This window comes from Urocitellus parryii, chromosome 4 (genome assembly GCF_045843805.1).
Source record: "Urocitellus parryii isolate mUroPar1 chromosome 4, mUroPar1.hap1, whole genome shotgun sequence".
In the NCBI taxonomy this organism is placed as follows: Eukaryota; Metazoa; Chordata; class Mammalia; order Rodentia; family Sciuridae; genus Urocitellus; species Urocitellus parryii.
The window spans coordinates 108,069,054-108,087,980 of record NC_135534.1 but is presented as its reverse complement, the minus strand read 5'-3'; the positions used below and the strand labels follow the sequence as shown (position 1 = coordinate 108,087,980).

Below are 18,927 nucleotides of genomic sequence, written 5' to 3'. Positions count from 1 at the left end.
TTAAAATGTATTCTCACATCTCCAACCACTTTCCAGTTTCTCCCATAAAAGAAGAAAATGTAACCTTGCTTTTCCCTTTCTGTCCTATAACTAGAAAAGGTTTCAAAGTCAAGGAAAAAAGGGCTTTCACTTGCTGTTCTTACAGAGAAGAATTTAGATACAACATTCTCTCAATTCCTCTAATAGAGAATAGGAGAATGTGGCAGAGTGCATAAAAGTTAGAACTCCTCTTGCCATGAATGATGTCCTTTCCTATCTACTAAGCAACACAGGAATAAAAAGCTAGAGGAAATTTTAACACTCATATTGGAGGTATGGAATTAAAGATGTTAAGACAGCCAGTGCACGGAGATACTTTTGAGTTCATTCGCCATTTTGACAACTTTATTTCCTCACAAAGAGGGTTATAAACTACAGGATATGGCAAACCAGCTAAGTGTTCAAAAAACTGGCTTTCCCTTCCTCCCAGAAAATAGCTGCACATATTTCCACACATCCTTTTCAGTGAGGTAACCATAGGACAGTTGTGTTCAAAGAATGTGGTCAGAAAGGATACACACCACTTGTAGGCCTGACCCAGAGAAATTGCCCATGAGCAAACATTTCCTTCCCCCCTCCCATGTGCCCCTTCAATAAAGAGGGCTCTACAGACTGAGAAAAAGCAAGCCACCAAGGAAGCTGCCCCCTGACCAGCAACATCCCATGGGACTTAACATGAGCAAGGAATAAACTCTGGAAAAGCTACTTTAGCTGGGTCTTAAGTGTCCTCATGTCAAATACTCATGACCATGCCTGGTAAAGAAGAAAACTCAATGCATATTATCTGTCACTATTATTAGGAAACAAATGACTTCTTAATTTCCTTCTTTTTCTTGGGCAAGGTGCAGCACTGTGGTGGGGTTGGGAATTAGTGAGAAGCACTCAGGTGATTCTCTGTTATAAAATGCTAATTGGTACAGTGAAGTAACACGGCATTTTACCAATGTAACAATAAAAGACATTTTCTTCTGGATCCCAGGCATTAAATTTTATGACTGGTCTCTTGCTAAAACACTCAAATCTAATAAAGATGTGAAATATCTCTCATTGACACTGAACATCTAGAATGTTCTAAAATAGTTTTAACAATCCACATCAACTATGTGGTTTCAAATTGACACAGATTTTGCATAGAGCATATTTTGTGCTATTACAATATTTAACTGATACAGTTTAATAACAGGATGATCAACTTTTATTGATTGATAAACAGCTAGTAGAATGCCTTTACAAAACATGTTTTTCCAATATATTTATGTTACAATACACACATTTCTTTATGAAAGTATTTGTTAAGCCTTTTTGCAGAGGCAATGGGAAAAGTAGAGAAGTAGGAGAATCAGATTTCAAAACAAATCTTCAGAAGAAGACCTAAATATTTGGCAATTACTTCCTTTTATAAACAATGATGGATTTGTAACTTTGAAACATATCAAAAGTGCAGTGCATAAATTTTATTTTAAAAAATCAGTAGTGCCAAATATATTACTTTGGCATCAAATTTCTCTAACTATATTCAGATTCCATTTTTTATACTTATTAAATAATGTTTTTAAATGAGAAGCATCAATATCTCTAGCTAAATAATCCCATATCTGGATTAAATCATGGTAGAATTGATTTTTTAAAAAATTTCCATTTATTTATTCATCAGTATAATGGACTATTTGACAGTGTCCCAGAAAATGAGGCTCCTATGTATAGGAAGATAATCATTTTATTATATCTGTCATTAAATTACTGACATAGCTATCTAATATATCAAATTTTCTTTTTCACACTGACATTTCCACTTGAACGAAGTCCTATGAATATTCATTATCATACCAACACTGAAGACTTAACCATTCCTGGAACAAGGAACCATCTTTATATTAGTATTTTTTGGTTATGGTGCTTAGTCTTGTATTATTAAGCACAATGAATTTTTCTTAATGAATACAGGTGGATTAAGGCAAAAGGATATAGCCTGTTCCCCTTAGTAGTATATTTTCTATCTTATTTAGAATTGTTCTTGAGGCTAATCAAACTACAGATCTGCTGGCTGCAAAGACAAAAATTGTCCCCTGGGCCAGCATCTGGCATTTTAAGCATGAGACTCTAATCTTGATGGTCACACCATCTTTCCTTGACCTACCTTTGTCACCATTCCTTAGCTGAACACACAATGCTGATTTTCAAATGATACCAATTACTTGCTGTGTATCTTGGCTGTGTGTAGATTATTTTTCCTTATTAAAAATATTTAAGAATAATTGGGCAATAATTACTTAGTCTTTGTAAATTCTCCATTGCATAATTTTTCATTTTTACAACCATTTTCTGTAGGGCTGTTGCATTTTTCTTCTGCCATCTTCTTCACATAACTAAGTGGTCCTTTCCCCTCAAAGGAGGAAGGGTTTTTGAATGAACCTCCAATTCTATCCCAAAGTGTGAAGTACTGTCCATAGTTATAGTCAAAGAACATGTGGTGGTCTGTATGATGTGCTGAGCCATTAATAAATGGCTTTAAAATCTGGGGGACACGAAAATCACCATCATGAATGGAAATGGTCCAGATATTAACCAAGATATACAAACCTAAGTAAACCACTTTGTGTAACGGAAAGATAAAAGGGTATATATGGTAAGGTAGACTCTGAAGGAAGCCATCCACTGGGTGAAAAGCATGACTTGCAAATGGAGTGGGGATCTTCCAAATGTGATGAGGTTTATGGATACGCTAAGGAAGAAAAGGACACAATCAGCACCAAGAACTTCAACCCTGCCACAGTCAACTCAGCTTTTCACACTCACATTATAGAAATGATCTCACTAAAAACATCCCTTTGAAATTAGCAAAATACTTTATAAAAAGGCCTGCTTCTTTCTTTACCCCAAAACTAAAATTTTAAGACAGCCCTCATAAAGAAGGCCGTCTTAAAGTGAAACTCATAAAAAAATTAACAAAGTGTATCGGGTACTGGTTATGAGTATGGCTACTGAGTTATTAATATAGTGAGAGGAAATTCTTGGAAATAGAGAACAGAATTCATGATCATACATGCCAAAATGGGTAGTATTTTTTCTCTTTCCCCTTCCAATGACTCTACCTTGTATACAAGTCTATGATGAAGGCCTCTGTGAATCCAGTAGATCAGCATATCGGTGAAAAAGAGGAAGGAGATGACACTGACAATGAGGTGAAACCAACCTAGGAGAGATGGCAGGCACAGGAGAATCAAGATGCGGCTCCTAGGACTAGAGTTCACTTTGTACCTGCCCACGTGAGTGCAAAATGGGATCCTAGACTCAAACATTACAAACTCTTTCAGCTAACTTCAGATGTTATCATCTCCCTTCACTCCCTGAAAGCTGGTCATTTCCTTATTTCCATCTCATAAGAGCTTGAAATGTCTTACCTTTAATTGATATCTTTTTTAAAATTCTTTTTTTAAACTGATATACAACATAAAAATTGAACATATTAATTTCTTAATTAAACTATAAAGATATGTATCATGAAACAGAAAAGACATTCCTAAAGGCAGGGCACAGTGGCACCCATCTTTAATCCAAGCGGCTTGGGAGGCTGAGAATGGAGGATTACAAATTCAAGCAACTTAGCAAGATCGTGTCTCAAAATAAAAAATAAAAAGGGCTGGGGATGTGGCTCAGTGGTTAAGTGCCCCTGGGTTCAATCCCTAATACCATCCAACCCCCCAAAAAAGATATTCCTAAGACACTTTTATTTAAACCTGAGAATAATGCTACTAATGCTACTTACCCATTTTCCTTCAGGTTAACCTATATAAAATACATCCTTATACAGTACTTCCCTGCATAGAACTTTATTTTTACTAAATTCCTTAAATCTAGCATTTATTCCATAACCCAACCCTTTCTGATCTTTCCAACCTCGTCATTCCTCATTATTTGTGCATTTCTGCTCTAACCAGGCTGGTTTACTCCACTTCCTCCCAATGTCTTACCTCTATACCTTTATTCACACTGTGTACAAGTCTAAAATGCTCTCTATCCTTCTATTTTTGTTCACATTTGTTTTTGTTTTTCAAGGCCCAGCCAATTCATCAACTTAGGGCATCATTTTTGTTGCCTCCTCTATATAACTATAATCGCTTACGTTGACAGCAAGGCTCTGGTGCCAGCAAGCTTGAGTTCAAGCCTCAGGTCCACCTCCTCTTTATGAGTAACCTAGGCAAGTTACTGAAACTATGCATATCTAAATCACTCACCTATAAAAGGAGCTTAATAATAGTACATATCTCAGAACTGTTGTAGAAAAAAATGGATTGATGCACGTGAAGAGCTGAGAACTGTCACTGGCACATATAAATGTTCAATAAATACTGTTATTCTTACTTTCTATATACTAGGTAACAGAAATTTATCTTTTTCTTTTATAATCACAGTGCTAGGGATTGAATCTAGGGCCTTGTACAAAATAGGTAAGCACTTTACCACTGAACTACATCTCTAGTCCCAGAAATGTATCTTTTTTAAAAAAATTTATTTTTTAGTTGTAGTTGGACCCAATACCTTTATTTTACTTATTTATTTTTATGTGGTGCTGAGGATCGAACCCAGGGCCTCGCCTGTGCTAGGCAAGCGCTCTACCACTGAGCCACAACCCCAGCCCCACCTATTCCCAGAAATGTATCTTGATGAAATAATTTCAAAATTTCACAAAAGTTTAATCACATGAGACTGCTTGTAACACAACAACAAAAAGTGACCTTTAAAGGTCTAACAATTAGGGATCAACTAATAATGACGGACATCTATACAATTAAATATTATGATATTTATATGCTTTGATATGAAAATATGGCTATATTTATTAAGAGAAAAATATCAGGGTGCAAACCAGTATGTGTTTTTACAATGTAAATAATGAAGCATACATGGGATTGGGATTGTGGCTTAGTGGTAGAGCGCTCACCTAGCAAGTGCAAGGCCCTGGGTTCGATCCTCAGCACTACATAAAAATAAATAAAGGTATTGTGTCCAACTACAACTAAAAAATAAAAATAATGCACATACAGAGCCAGGCACGGTGGCGTATGCCTGTAATCCCAGTAGCTTGGCAGGCTGAGACAGAAGGATCACTAGGCTCAAAGTCAGCCTCAGCAATAGCGAGGTGCTAAACAACTCAGTGAGCCCATCTCTAAATAAAATACAAAATAGGGCTGGGGATGTGGCTCAGTGGTTGAGTGGCCCTGAGTTCAATCCCTGGTACAAAAAAAAAAAAAAAGCATACAGAAAAGTGAGAGGAGATATATCAAAAGATTTTTAGTTCTCAGTAGTAGCAGGATTCTTAAAAAAATTCTTAAAAATCTGTATTTTTTTATTTTCAGTAACTTCCATGTACTACTTGAGTTACTTTTTTAGAAGTTTAAATTCAATAATGATAAGAGAAAACAGAGCAAGGGACTATCTCTGATCACTCCAGTCTTCCCCCAGGCACAATTTCATCTACAACAGACTTTTAAGTTGATAGATAAAATGAAAGAAATGCACATAAGTGTCAAGACATGAATGCATGAAAACAAAAGTCAAAATAGAACAATTTAAAAGAGGAAAAAAAGAGACAGTAATGATTTTTTAAAGAAACCAACTTGTGCTCCTAACCCTCATCTTATTTACTTACCACTTGGAAACTCTCCTATGTTGTCATATAATTTGCTGTAACCTCTCAACTCTAGCAGGAACAATGCAACAGTGGGGATACTTATCCAGGGTAATGACTGTACAGTGAACTTAATCTCTCGATACACTTGATTCTGAAAATGAAATTCCCAATACTTAAAAGTCACAAAAATCTACATTCAACAAACTGTCATAAAATTGTTTTGGATTGGATTTTTAAACACTATTTTATATTAAGCAGCTTACCTCTAAACTGTTTCTATAAAACTTTTAATACACAGTAATAGATACTTAAGAAAAATATTCCTTTTATCCTAAGCAGATACAGTAAATATCTTAAATTCTGAAACCTTTTCTCCTTCCCACAAAGCCTGACCTCCATCTCCAACCCTTCCTATATATTAAAAAAAAAAAAAATTAAGTGCTTGAAGTTACTGACAAATAACTGAAGTATAAAAATGATTATAAACAACTCTAAAACTATATTTTGACTCCCCTGACTAAAGAAAAACATGATAAAAACATATTTCAGTTTGTGAAAGCCCAATACTAAAATAATTACCTAAATGAAGACATTTATTCATCAATATTAGCAAATCCTCATTTATGTATCAAGCAAGATAAGATACTAGGTTTATTGTTAAAAAATCAGATTCTCATGTTTGTTTAAATTAGGGAAGGAAGGGATTAACCATCACAAAAAATATCTAACTTTTTTTGGAGGATGGTTTCAAAAACTTTATTTAAGGTTACATATACCCAGTTTAATCTGAAAAATCTTACTCATACACGATATTGTTATTTTTACTTTAACAGTAGCTAGAAAATAGGTAAGAAGGTCTCTTACCTTTAAAAACTGTGGATGCTTCATTAATGAATGATCATATACAAAATAATAGCTCAATGTGGCACAGAAGAAATAAAGGATATAAGCGCCAAGATTTGTCACAATCAGGAGACTAATAGTTTGTCGGAAGATGTCATCCTCTGGCCATCTGGCTGGATATACGTATGGTGTAAAAAAATAATAATCTGCGGCACTGAGAACAAGGTCCATCTTAGCCCCTAAAGGAAAATGTGCAAAATTACTTGGCATGTCTACATTTCAAAAAAACTATACAGGAAGTTCCCAATTTAAGGAAAACCATACATAATACAAGTCTGCTACTGTCGGCCTCCCCTAAAATGTCATCTTTAGTGCTAGGAGGAAACTGAAATAGCAGCTCTAGTCCAACCTCTTTTCATATTCTACCCAGGGATACCAGCTAGAGAAACTGAGGCCCAGGAAGTTTTTTCTCTAAGGCGATCAAGCTGACAAATAGCAGATCTAATTCTAGATCAGCTCTAATTTTACTTTGGGATTCTTTTCTACTACATACTACAGTAATGTAGCAAGTTAGAAAGATGGATACACAGTGTACTAGTACTCAAATGTGACTCCTTTAGCTAGAATTTTCAGCTGCATCTCTCTGCTTCCAGGACTCAAATCTAAAGATTTTTATTTTCAGTCCTGAGACCAAAAATAAATTCCCTAAAAGGTTTCTATATTGCCACAACAACCATATAAGTCAAAGACCACCTGTTCTTGTGACACAAGGAAAGAAACTCCCAATTACAGAACAGAGGGAGAAGTATTTTTGCTGTTAAGAACTTGATTACCATTTATTTCTCTCTCTTGTCAATAGTCTAGGTTAGGAATTGGCAAACAGTGGCCCAGGGGCCAAATCCGGTTCTGTTTTTTATTTAAATAACAACAAAATAAAGTTTTACTGGAATACAGGTACACCTAGATATTTATATATCATCTATCATCCCTGACTACTTTTCTAGTATAAGGTGGGTTGAGTAATTGCAACAGAGACAAGGCCAAAGATATTTACTCTATAGCCCCTATTCTGGATTTTTATACTTTAGAAAAATTTTAGTCAATTCAGCAAATACTTAAGTGTACTCTCTACTCATGGTCCTATTATAATACCATAAGCAACATCATGGTCAGCTCTTGTGATCTGACCATGGAACCTTTCACCTGGGACCCACTCACTCATTTTTGATTTTTTGATATTTTCACATGCAATTAAAATCTAATGTAACAAAACAACAAAAAGTACCAGCAATCGAAACAGTGCACTAAGACACAACAGGAACCTCAATCAGTTGGAGTCAGGAGTTGTCATCAAATGAGTGCAGAACCTAAAACAAAAACAAAACAACCTTTTGTTTTTCAGAGCTTTTCAGACTTTGAAATTATGATTAAGCCTGTATTGAGTAAAGTTCTACAAGCAGAAGAACTAAGCTGAGAAACATGCATTTGTGATCCTGGTACACTCTGCTTAAATTGCCTTCCATAGGGTTGTGCTACTCTGTAAATTCTTAAACAATGGAGAATGGTCCCTGCATCTCTTAAACTCACCATCAGAGGATATCCTCAAACTTTTGGATATTCATCAATTTAATAGGTAAGAATGACTACCTTAGTGTATATCTAATTTACCTTATTATGAGTGAGGCTAAGCATCATTAAACATATTTAGAGTAATTTGGTGTTTTTTTTTTTTTTTAACTATAATCTGTATCCTGTACTCATTTTCTCACTGGGATTTTTATTCTCTTTGTAAAAATAAAATTTTAAAATTTTATTAGGGAGTTTAGCCTTTTGCTTATGATATAAATTGCAAACATTTCTTCTTAATTCTGTCAGGGAAAGAAATTTTTAATTAACAACAAATGCTAAACATTAACATATATCCATCACATATGCCACTGTTAATTCAAAAAAAGCAATTAAATGCCAAGCACTATACCAGGTAATAGCAGAGGATAATTAAAAAGTATGGTCAAAATCATTCTTAAAAGTAAGGCCAGGCACAGTGGTGCACTCCTGAAATCCCAGTAGCTTGGGAGGTTGAGGCAGGAGGATCGCAAGTTAAAAGCCAGCCTCAGCAAAAGTAAGGCGCTAATCAACTCAGCGAAACCCTGTCTCTAAATAAAATACAAAGTAGGGCTGGGGATGTGGTCAGTGGTCAAGTGCCCCTGTGTTCAACCCTCAGTACCCCCCAAAAAAGTAAGGCAAATGCAGAAACAAATTACACCAATAAGACAAGTTCTACAATAAAGTATATATATAAATATAAATGTGTATACATATAAATTATATGAAAGCAGAAAACACAACAATCTCCCTTGGCTTATATAATAAAAGGCTTCACAGTGAATGTGACATTAAATTTGGGCTTGAAAGATATCACCAGAAAGAAAAGATTGGGGAAGCCATTCCAAATAAATTTAACAATTGAAATGGTAGTAAGGGGCATGGTACATTCATGGCTCATTAGATGTGGTGGGTAGGTGTCAAACAGTGTAATAAGGGTGAAGCAGAAGGAAAAAGACATTATGGGATAAACCTAATGTCTGATTGGTGTTAAACTAGGAAGGGATCTGTTACCACACTAAGAAATTTGAACTTTCTCTGACACATAATGCAGAGGCCATGGTACAGAATTCTGAGGTGTAATCAGACCCATATTTCATAACGATCATTCCATTAGGAAAATGAAATATTGATGAGAATCAGAGAAACTCATTTGGTTGTTCCTGTGCTAGACTATCTGATGACAGTATAGACTCAGATATGGTCATATTCAAAGATTTTAGCATGCAAAAAAATCCAGAGGCTGGGCATGGTGGCACACACTTGTAATTGCAGATACTCAGGAGTCGCAGGCAAGAGAACTGCAAGTTTGAGGCCAGCCCGGGCAACTTAGCAAGACTCTGTCTCAAAGCAAGATTTAAAAAGAAAATTGTTGGTGATGTAGCTCAGTGGTAGAACATTGCATAGCAAGCATTAGGCCCTAGATTCAACCTCTAGTATGGGGGCAGGGATCCACAGGAGATGGATAACTCTGAGACACTGGTATGTGAAAGGGAAAAAATTCTAGGATAACTATAAAATTTTGACTTGCCAGGGTGGATGGTGGTGTCATTATAACCCAAATAGTAAACACTGGAGAGCTAGTAGATTCAGGTAGGTAGGAATAGGGTTTGAGCAAGGAATGATGGGCTCAGTTTGGATCTTAAATCTAATTGCCTGGGCTTTTAAATATAAGTAACAGGCCATGTTAAATATGAACTGAGGTTCAAAAGTGAGCTGAGTATTTGTTAAGCAGTTAAAGTCATATGGGGTGAAGTCCTTCTAAGGAGACAGTACAGCAGAGGAAGTACACTAAATACTAATGATACCAGGGAACTTGAAGAGGATATTGGTATACCACTAAAGGATGGTAAGACTTGATGCACTCAACCACATATTATATATAGATGCTCCTCAGGGTGATATGCCAATAAATCTATAGTAAGTTTAAAATATTGTAAACTGAAAATTAATTTCACACACCTAACCTACTCAGATTAGTGACACAACATACTGAGAGGGATGGCTGCTTCTCTTCACAGTGGCATGACCAACTGAGATCTGCAGCTCACAGCCACTGCCCAGCATTGCAACAGTACATTCTGTGTATCATGAACCAGGGAAAAGATCAAAATTTGAAGTTCAAAGAAAATTTCTACTAAAGGTAAATCATTCTCACACCATTCCAAAGCTGAAAAGTCCTAAGTCGATCCATCATTAAGTTGGGAACTGCCTGTAGTGCCAATATCACTAATTCAGTTCAGTACTTGAAACAGTTTGGTGCAGTCAAAAAGAACTCAAACCCTATCTTCTTCATTCAATTTTAAAATAAGATATAAGGAAAGACCCTAATAAGATATCAATTCTTAAGTTTAAAAATCTTTCATTTTGGTTTTACCTGAAGAACATGCCAAAGGTTAATATGTAATTACCTGTACATGATTATTCTGACGATAAACCAGTGCCTGGGAGGAGGAATTGTCCCTGTCCATTTGGAGGCAGTTTGGATACTGTGAAGTTAAACCTAATTTAAGTGATTTTAGAATTTTGGTTTCAATCAATTCTGTTTATTGACTGTGGTAAATAGGCAACTGCAAATACTTTGCTGTAATTTCTGAAATTTAACACACAAAATCTTCTGATGGTGAGATGATCTCAAAACAGCAATTAAATTTTGAAGTCAAATTATATTCCAACACAATATCTGTAAAATGAAGATAACATATTTATGTTATAGAATTGTTCTAAGGTTTAGTGATTATGTAGTCTTTTTTTTTTGGTGTGGGGGGGTACTGGGAATTGAACCTAGGGGCACTCAACCACTGAGCCACATCCCCAGCCCTATTTTGTATTTTATTTAGAGACAGGTCTCACTGAGTTGCTTATCACCTTGCTGTTGCTAAATGTGGCTTTGAACTATCAATCCTCCTGCCTCAGCTTCTGAAGCTGGTGGGATTACAGCTATGCACAACTGCGCCCGGCTATTACACAGTCTTTTTTTAAAAAATATTTTATTTTTTAGTTGTAGTTGGACACAGTACCTTTATTTTATTTATTTTTATGTGGTGCTGAGAGGCAGGTAATTCTATAATCACTAGAAACTTAAAGAGAAGTTATAGTAATATAAACATAGGTAACCTCCTAGGTGGTTTCGCCTAAAAACATGTGCTATATGAGTGCTCTACCACTGAGCCACAACCACAGCCCTATTATGTAGTCTTCTAATACCACCTGACACTTGGTAAATACTAAACAAACAGGAGTCATGACTGTTATGAGACAAAGCTGAGTAAAAATTAATTTAACATACTCAGAAAAAGGTGCCATTTGACTTTTCTTTGAAAAATAATAATAGCTAATGTTAACATTTACTATACACTAAGTAAGTACCATAAATGTTACAACCTTTTAAGAAACCCCAAGAGTTAGGTACTAGTATTATTCTTATTTTACAGATGAAGAATTTGGGCAGAGAAAATTCAAGTACCCTGCCCAAAAATCACAGAATAAATAAATGCTGTAGCTAGGATTCAAACACATGCAGTCTGATTACAAAGTCCAAAGTCCATCGGGGCTGGAGTTGTGGCTCAGTGGTAGAGCACTTGCCTAGCACCTGTGAGGGACTGGGTTCAATACTCAGCACCACATAAAAATAAATAATTACATAAAGATATTGTGTCCATCTTTAACTAAAAAACAAAAGTCTCATTAACTTTTTCTTCACCAGGATGCCAACTCTTTAATTCCTTATATTTTTAAAATCCTCAGTAACTACAAGCTCATATAATTTTAAAGGGTTATACCCTCTGAAGTCAGGGGCTTCACTTAAGTACCACTCCTTGAAATACAAATTTTTACTAAATATTATTTTGCCTTTGCAGAAACAAACAAAACTCCTTTTCTTAAAACACAATTATCAATAAAACCCTATTAGGCCTAGAATAACTGAGTGCATTAATATCTTTTTGCTTAACTTGTAAATATTGGTAATAACAGCAAACATGTATTGAGACCCAGATATTATTTTAAGTACTTTTTTTTTTTGGTATAACCTCATCTAATTTTCAAAATTCTATGAGGCAGGTAATTCTATAATCTCCACTTTATAGACAGGAAATTGAGGTCAGGAATACTCAAATACCTTGTTCAGTAATAAGTAGCAGCTATGATGTACATTCCATAGCCTAGTCTCTTAAGATGTTATAGATGTAGATGGGGAATTTTGGGTACTACTCCATGCTAATTATATAACTTAACAGAAAAATACTCTGTAAATGATCTAGGGCCACATATTTATTATTTATTAGGTTTTATCACTAGAAACTTAAAAAGAAGTTATAGTAATATAAATATAGGTAACCTCCTAGGTGGTTTCCCCTAAAAACACCAGACTGCTACAAACTTTCCAGTTTGGTAACTTTCTCTGCAGAGGCAATGTTTTCCTCACCCATACCACCTCCAAATTTACTCTGCAGTAAACAAAGGGATGCCAGTATACAAGACTTTTTTACCATGCTAAAGTAACAGATTATGGAGTTCCCTTTCCTGTTCCCTTTTAATCTTCTCCACTTGGGGATGTTGTCCCTGCAATCTATTCCCTTCCAGTAACTGATAGATAACGACCAGTTTTTCAGCCGAATTTTTTGACCCTTAAAAAGAAATTCCTTCCAAGAACGAAGGGAAATTCATCGAATAGTAAAGCCTTAAAGAGTTCAGTGGCCAGACTTCCCTGGACAAGAGATCCACAGTAAGCAACATAAAACACTGCACATTCTTCAAAGGTCGACCTTTGTTTTCTTCACCTCAAACCTCCTCCTCTACCCTGACACCCTCTCCTCGGGGCACTCTGCCCTAGGTGTCAATCTGGCCGCCACCCTTCTGGACACCGGGCCCAGGGCTGGGCCCCGCTCTCGCCCCAGCATCACCCTCACACCTTAATTAAGGATGCCCAGCTACCTGCCAGTCTGTGCTACGTCAGCTTCACCGCTGGGATCTCAGCAGCTGCCCAGTGCCTGCCATTTAGGAGGCACTCAACAGACGCCTGCTTCGGGTCAAAGAAAAAGAAAGGTAGAGGCACACGTTCACGCTCCCCAACCCGGTCCTGGCTCGCAGGTTCTCGGCACCGCTCTTCTTCCTCCCGCCCCCGGCCCGCTCAGGTGGGTGCCGCCTCCTTCCGCCGCGCACTTGTGACTACCTGGAGAGTCCACACTGCTCCAGCCGCCGCCGCTTCCAGGATGCCGCGGCGGGCCAGCGGCGGGCCACCGTCGGTAAGCGGACTCTGACGGGAGGAGCGGAACCGAGCCCACGCGCCAGGCAGCAGAAGCGGCCAGCCAATCAGGGGCCGGCGCCATAAGCTGATATGACGGCGGATCGCGCGACTTGGCAGCACGCAGCTTTCAGCGGTCACGTGGGCGCCGCGCGCACGGCCACGCCTCCTCTCCTTCGGGTTGGTCCGGAGGGCGGTAACCGGAGTCCGTCCGGGGGGTCCGTCTGGGGGTCGGAGGGTGGAGTTTCGGGTTTTGCGTGTGTTGGCTTCCTTGCTCTCCAACTGGCACTGAGTCGTGCCAAGCAGGTTTTTGGTGTTTATGAAAACCTTCCGAAAAATGAGGTTTTGCTTTGAGGGGATATATGGGTGACATTTCCTTTGAAGTGAACGTCAGAGGCATTTTCCCACGAGCCGGAACGAGGCTCAAACATCATTCAGTTGCTAGTATTTTTCACCCTGGAGCGTGCCCTTTTATACAGCGTGGAATGGCTTGGAATCTGGCCGAACCGGTATACAGAGATGTTTAAATGCTGACAAGATGAAGATTAAAATAGAAGCTTTTCCATAGGTACAGATTGTTCAAAATTACATCAACTGTAGATCGAATTGGCCTTTATTGACGATTCATCAATCCGGGCAGCATAAGATTCTGTAAAATAGTAAGAACTCCCACCAGCTGTAGAGAAGAGATTGGCCTGATACGTAGAAGAGAGCAGAATTAAGAAACAAAAAGACTGGTTTCAAAATTGCTTTCCGAACAGGGTTAACACAGAGGACTTGTCCTGTTGTCTCAGGCAAATAGGGTCCCTTCTGATTGGTTGCTGATTTTGTTTTGTGGAGGCCTAGCCCATTTCAAAGGTCAGTTTGAATATGTGGCGCTTAGCACTAGTGACTCCATTGTGGTTTAGTCAGGTTTGCTGGAATCTGGTGCAGAATCTTAGTCCCCAAAAATAACCTTCCATAAATTTCATTGAACAAAGTAAAGCAAATCTTTAAATCTATAAAACATATAGACTCCCAGAGGTGTGGTTTGATGTGTGAGGTATGTCGTTTTAATTTTTGTGGCTGTTAGCTTTTCCAAATGCAATGATTATGTTTACACATTCATCTCCCTGGGAGTTGCAACTTTAGTGACTCTCAAAGAAGTCTTCCAACTAGGCATTTCAGCATCATCTGGAAATTTGTTGGAAATGTAAATTCTCTGGGGTCACTCCAGCTCTAAATCAGAAATTCTGAGAAGACTCCTGTAAAATGTGTTTTTAACAAACTCTGAGTTATTCTGATGTTTGACGAACGTTTGAAAGCCACTGCTTTAGCAAACTTGACCAATCAGAACTGACTAGTTAGTCAGTTTTGCTCCCTCCAAAGTGATAAATTGGAAATTTGTAGGAGATAACCAAATGATACCGGTCTTGAAAACCAGGATGGGGTCCTCATTCTCTGGATGTTGAAGAGTAAACACTTGAGGCAAGAGTAGAAAGAATTTTATTTAAGGGATAGAACAGAGAGAGAGGCTCCTCCAGAGAGGAGGAAACCCAGAGCTGGTACCCAGGGGAGTTGGGTTGTCTTGCTCCTTTATAGATTTGGGGTTTTCTTTCTTTTCATGCCTGCCTGACCAAAAGGCAGGAAAAGAACTATCCAAGGTGTGATTGCTTGTGTTGGAAAGTTTGATCCTTCCTCTCCCCTAGAGGTGTTAGCACCCAGTTGATGGTGAAGTGCTGTCTACCAATTTCTAATCTTTAATAATCAGCTACCTGTCCTTTGCCCTATCTCATAAATATGGGGAAGATAATTTCCACTTGCCTCTTACTTTTAAATCACATTTTTTTCTCCCTTATTTCTCTTCTTATTTCATATCACAAATTTTGAAATTAAGATTTTTACATTTATTTCTAGGGAAAATATAAACATGGTTTAAAGAACATTTACCTAGTATAGGACTTCTACATTGGTGCCTGCTTTAGGATAAAGCCTGGTTAGGTGTGCCTTGAGTATCAAAGATTATTAAGAAATATTTATTGTTGCTGGTGGTGGCACATGCTTGTAATTGCAGCTTAGGTTTGTCCATGAGGATTTTTTTTCCCCTCTGTTAAATGTTATGGAAGGCATTGTTTTGGGTTTGAGCTCCTGCTACAAATCAAAATGACATTCATGATAAGTGCCGAATAGTCAAACAGAAACTTTAAAGAAGCAGGTAAAAACAAACCAGTTTTTCCAAAAAAGAGATTCACAGTAACCGTCAGAAAGAACTCGGTCAACCTGTTAGTAAAATTAAGTAATAATTCCTTCTACTTTAATCCTTCTGAAAGAAAAACCTGATTTTCACCAATCTGCTTTCTTCTATTGATGTTTCCTTGTTCTCGCTCATAAAAATCAGCTGTTCTGTCATGCTCAGGGAACATTCCTTCTGCTTAGAGAATAAAATGCTGCCTGATTCTAGAATTACATATAAAAACCCATTTGATGTTTAAATATAACTTGTAAATTTGACTTCTGACATTCCCTGTACTTTAATTAATTTCACATTTGAAAATAATGTTTCTTTTGAACAACATTGAGTCTAGATTCCTGCATGGAAATAATTGCCTGTAGCAATGTTGGCTGCTCCTTTCAGATAGAGCTTGGGCCCTCCAGTTTAGTGTAACCACCAGAGCCCTCACTGTCCTCCCATCTAAATTATGTTACTTTCCTTGGTACCCTAGGCATTTGTGTGTTTTCCAACCCAGCATCTTGATATTGGGTGGGGCGGGAGCACCTTACATATGAAATAAATAAGAGATACAAAGAATAAATGATAGAAAAGGATTTTAAAGGCAAAAAAATGACCCAATTTGCTTTTGGAAAGATTTTTTTTTTCTGCTAGTCAAACATAGAACATTAGACTAAATAAAATTAAAATGTCATAGGTGATGTTTAAGTAACTAAGGTAATATACAGAAAAATAATTTTTAAATTGCATTTCAGTCAATGCATTGTGCCAAACATTTGGAAAGAGAACTATTACCAAAATGACAAAGACACGCTCCCACCCTTAATGAGCCATGTTTTGTGGGAGAAATGGACATGTACCAATAACTGTTGCTTATTACAAGGGCTGGAAATAATAACTGGTGGTATAAACTAAGAACACAAACAAATGGTTATTAATTCTGATGGGAGAAATCAAGGAAGGAACATAGTTTTGTTTTATAAAACTACTGGAATGAACACTTAAAATTTGCTTTGAGTATCAAAGATAATTAAGAAATATTTATTGTTGCTGATGGTGGCACAGTTATAATGCCTGTAATTGCAGCTACTTGGGAGGCTGAGGCAGGACCCAGTTTAAGACCAGACTGAGCAATTTAGAGAGACCCTGTCTAAAATAAAATTTTTTAAAAGGCTGTGGATGTCCTTCAGTGATGAATGAAACCTCAAAAATGAGATGTTATAATCAAATTTCAAATATAAACACTTTGCAAAAGAAGAAACACAAATGGACAACTAATATCTGAAAAAAAACATGTTCAACACAATTAATAATTAGAGACATGCAAATCATAACTACACGGAGATTTCATATCACATCAGAAAGGCAGTAATTAAGAATACAAACAATAATAAAAGCTGGAAAAGGTGAAAAAATGAACACTTTTACACTATTGGGATTATAAATTAGGACAACCACTGTGGAAATGACTATGGAGATTCCTCAAAGACTAGGCATGAAGCCCCCAGCTATACCACTCCTTAGTGTTTATCCTAAAGAACTAAAGTCAGTACATTATAGTGATACCTGCATAGAGTTCAGAGTTCACAATAGCCAAACTATGGAACCATTCTAGGTGTCCATCAACAGATGAATGGATAAATAAAATGTGGTATATATACATACACAATGGCATTTTTTAAAATATTTATTTATTTTAATTGTAGTTGGACATTATACCTTTATTTTATTTATTTATATGGTGCTGAGTATCGAACCCAGGGCCTCACACATACTAGGCATGTGCTCTACCGCTGAGCCACAACCCCAGTCCCACAATGGCGTTTTATTCAGCCATAAAGCAAAATGAAATTAATGTCATTTGCAGGAAAGTGGATGGAACATGAGAACATTATGTTAAGAAAAAAAAATATCTAACTCAGAAGGTCAAAAGTCATGTGTTTCTCTCATAAGTGGAAGTTAGAGAGGAAAAAGGAAAAGAAAGGTAGGGTGAGGAGTCTCATGAAAATCAAACTAGAATAGAGGAAAAAGACCAGGAGGTGAGAGGAGGGGAGGGAGCGGGGAAGTGCTGGGGAGAGATATTGGCCAAGTTATATTGTTATGTTGTGTGCATGTGTGGATATGTAACAAGAAATCTCACCATTATGTACAACTATAAGGCACCCCCCAAAAAAAGTGGGGGGACAAAGAAAACAAATTAAATATAATGTCCCTAATTGTTGCAAGTGGTCTTTTATTCTTGGGGACTTCAGGCTTCCCAAGTTTTCAAAATGTGCAATCTTCTCCTGGCAACTGAAAATAGTAATAAATTAACCCCATGAAAACAAAAACAAGTCTTTTTTTTTTTTAATCAGTTTTGAATGTGTTAATGGTGCATCCTAGGATGCAGCATTCCTACATGCTTTTCCAGGTACAGTAGTCAAATAATTTATTTATTCATTATTTGCAAAGTTCTATACCAGGCAGTAAGTGTCAAGGAATTCAAGAATAAGCCACAATGCCTGCCTACCTTTCTGGCTCAAATCTATACATGAGGCTGGGGGTGTGGCTCAGTGGTAGAGCCCTTGCCTAGCATGTGTGAGGCACTGGCTTCAATTCCTGCCACCGCATAAAAATCAATAAAATAAAGGTATTGTGTTCATCTACAACTAAAAAATATTTTTAAAAAATTAAAAAAAAATGTATACATGGGAAGAGGTCATTTAATTATTAATAAACAGTTAGAAAACGGAGGATAAATTGCCAGGCATTGTACTTTGCACAGGAGATATTTTGGTAATCAAAAGTAAGTGCTTCCTGTCATGAAACTTAAATATTAGTGAGGAGGTAAAAAAGAAAATAATAAGTAAATAGACATATAATACAATGTCAGATAGTGATGAAGAAAATCAAAGAAGCATAAAGAAATCAAAATTGATGGGGGCTGTTTAGACATCATGGTCAAAGTTAACTTCTCTGAGAGGGCCACATTTTTTCTTGAATGGAGTTACAGGGTGTTATTCATAAACCAAGACTTAGAGTCTGAATGTTTTTAAGTGAAATGTTGCCATCAGTAATAGAGTCTGAATGTTTTTAAGTGAAATATTGCCATCAGTAATTTATCAACCCATGTTCACTCACAGCCTTGTGCTGTGCTAAAAATCCAACACTAAACTGCTTAGAGACCTTTGTCTTTAAGAAGACAACACTTGTGAAGTTAGGAAATGCACATCTTTTTCATACTATGACTTGGATCTGGAATGTACTCCATAGATCAGCATGTTATGGTTTGGTCTCCAGCCTGTGGCAGTCTTGGGAAGTGGAAATTTTAGAGGGCTGGGCCTACTGGAAGGAAGTCATTGGGGAGTGTGCTCT

The 18,927-nt window shown here is 37.1% G+C and overlaps 1 protein-coding gene across 3 annotated transcripts; it reads right to left on the bottom strand.

The window, feature by feature from the left end:
- Positions 1–882: 882 nt before the first annotated feature.
- Sc5d (sterol-C5-desaturase) lies at positions 883–13,399 on the bottom strand. 3 transcript variants are annotated; one of them, XM_026403457.2, is made up of 7 exons: positions 13,293–13,392; positions 13,055–13,139; positions 7,800–7,881; positions 6,536–6,753; positions 5,690–5,822; positions 3,132–3,232; positions 883–2,761 (listed from the first exon to the last, which is right to left on the bottom strand). In XM_026403457.2, exons 4-7 carry the CDS (start codon positions 6,743–6,745, stop codon positions 2,306–2,308), a joined length of 900 nt encoding a protein of 299 aa, XP_026259242.1. In that variant the 5' UTR covers positions 6,746–6,753; positions 7,800–7,881; positions 13,055–13,139; positions 13,293–13,392; the 3' UTR covers positions 883–2,305. The 3 variants fall into 3 exon arrangements, with proteins under 3 accessions (XP_026259242.1, XP_026259241.1, XP_026259243.1); XM_026403456.2 differs by lacking the exon at positions 13,055–13,139 and having other exon boundaries at positions 13,293–13,399; XM_026403458.2 differs by lacking the exons at positions 13,055–13,139; positions 13,293–13,392 and adding an exon at positions 10,531–10,786.
- Positions 13,400–18,927: the final 5,528 nt, after the last annotated feature.

Bases quoted from the DNA above. Each gene is read 5' to 3' on its own strand.
- Sc5d (XM_026403456.2), bottom strand. From the start codon at position 6,745: ATGGACCTTGTTCTCAGTGCCGCAGATTATTATTTTTTTACACCATAC. The intron at 5,823-6,535 runs GTAAGAGACCTT...TTTCATTTTCAG, and splicing joins AGCATCCACAGTTTTTAAAG to AATCAAGTGTATCGAGAGAT. The intron at 2,762-3,131 runs GTAGAGTCATTG...TTTCTTCCTTAG, and splicing joins ATCATAGACTTGTATACAAG to CGTATCCATAAACCTCATCA.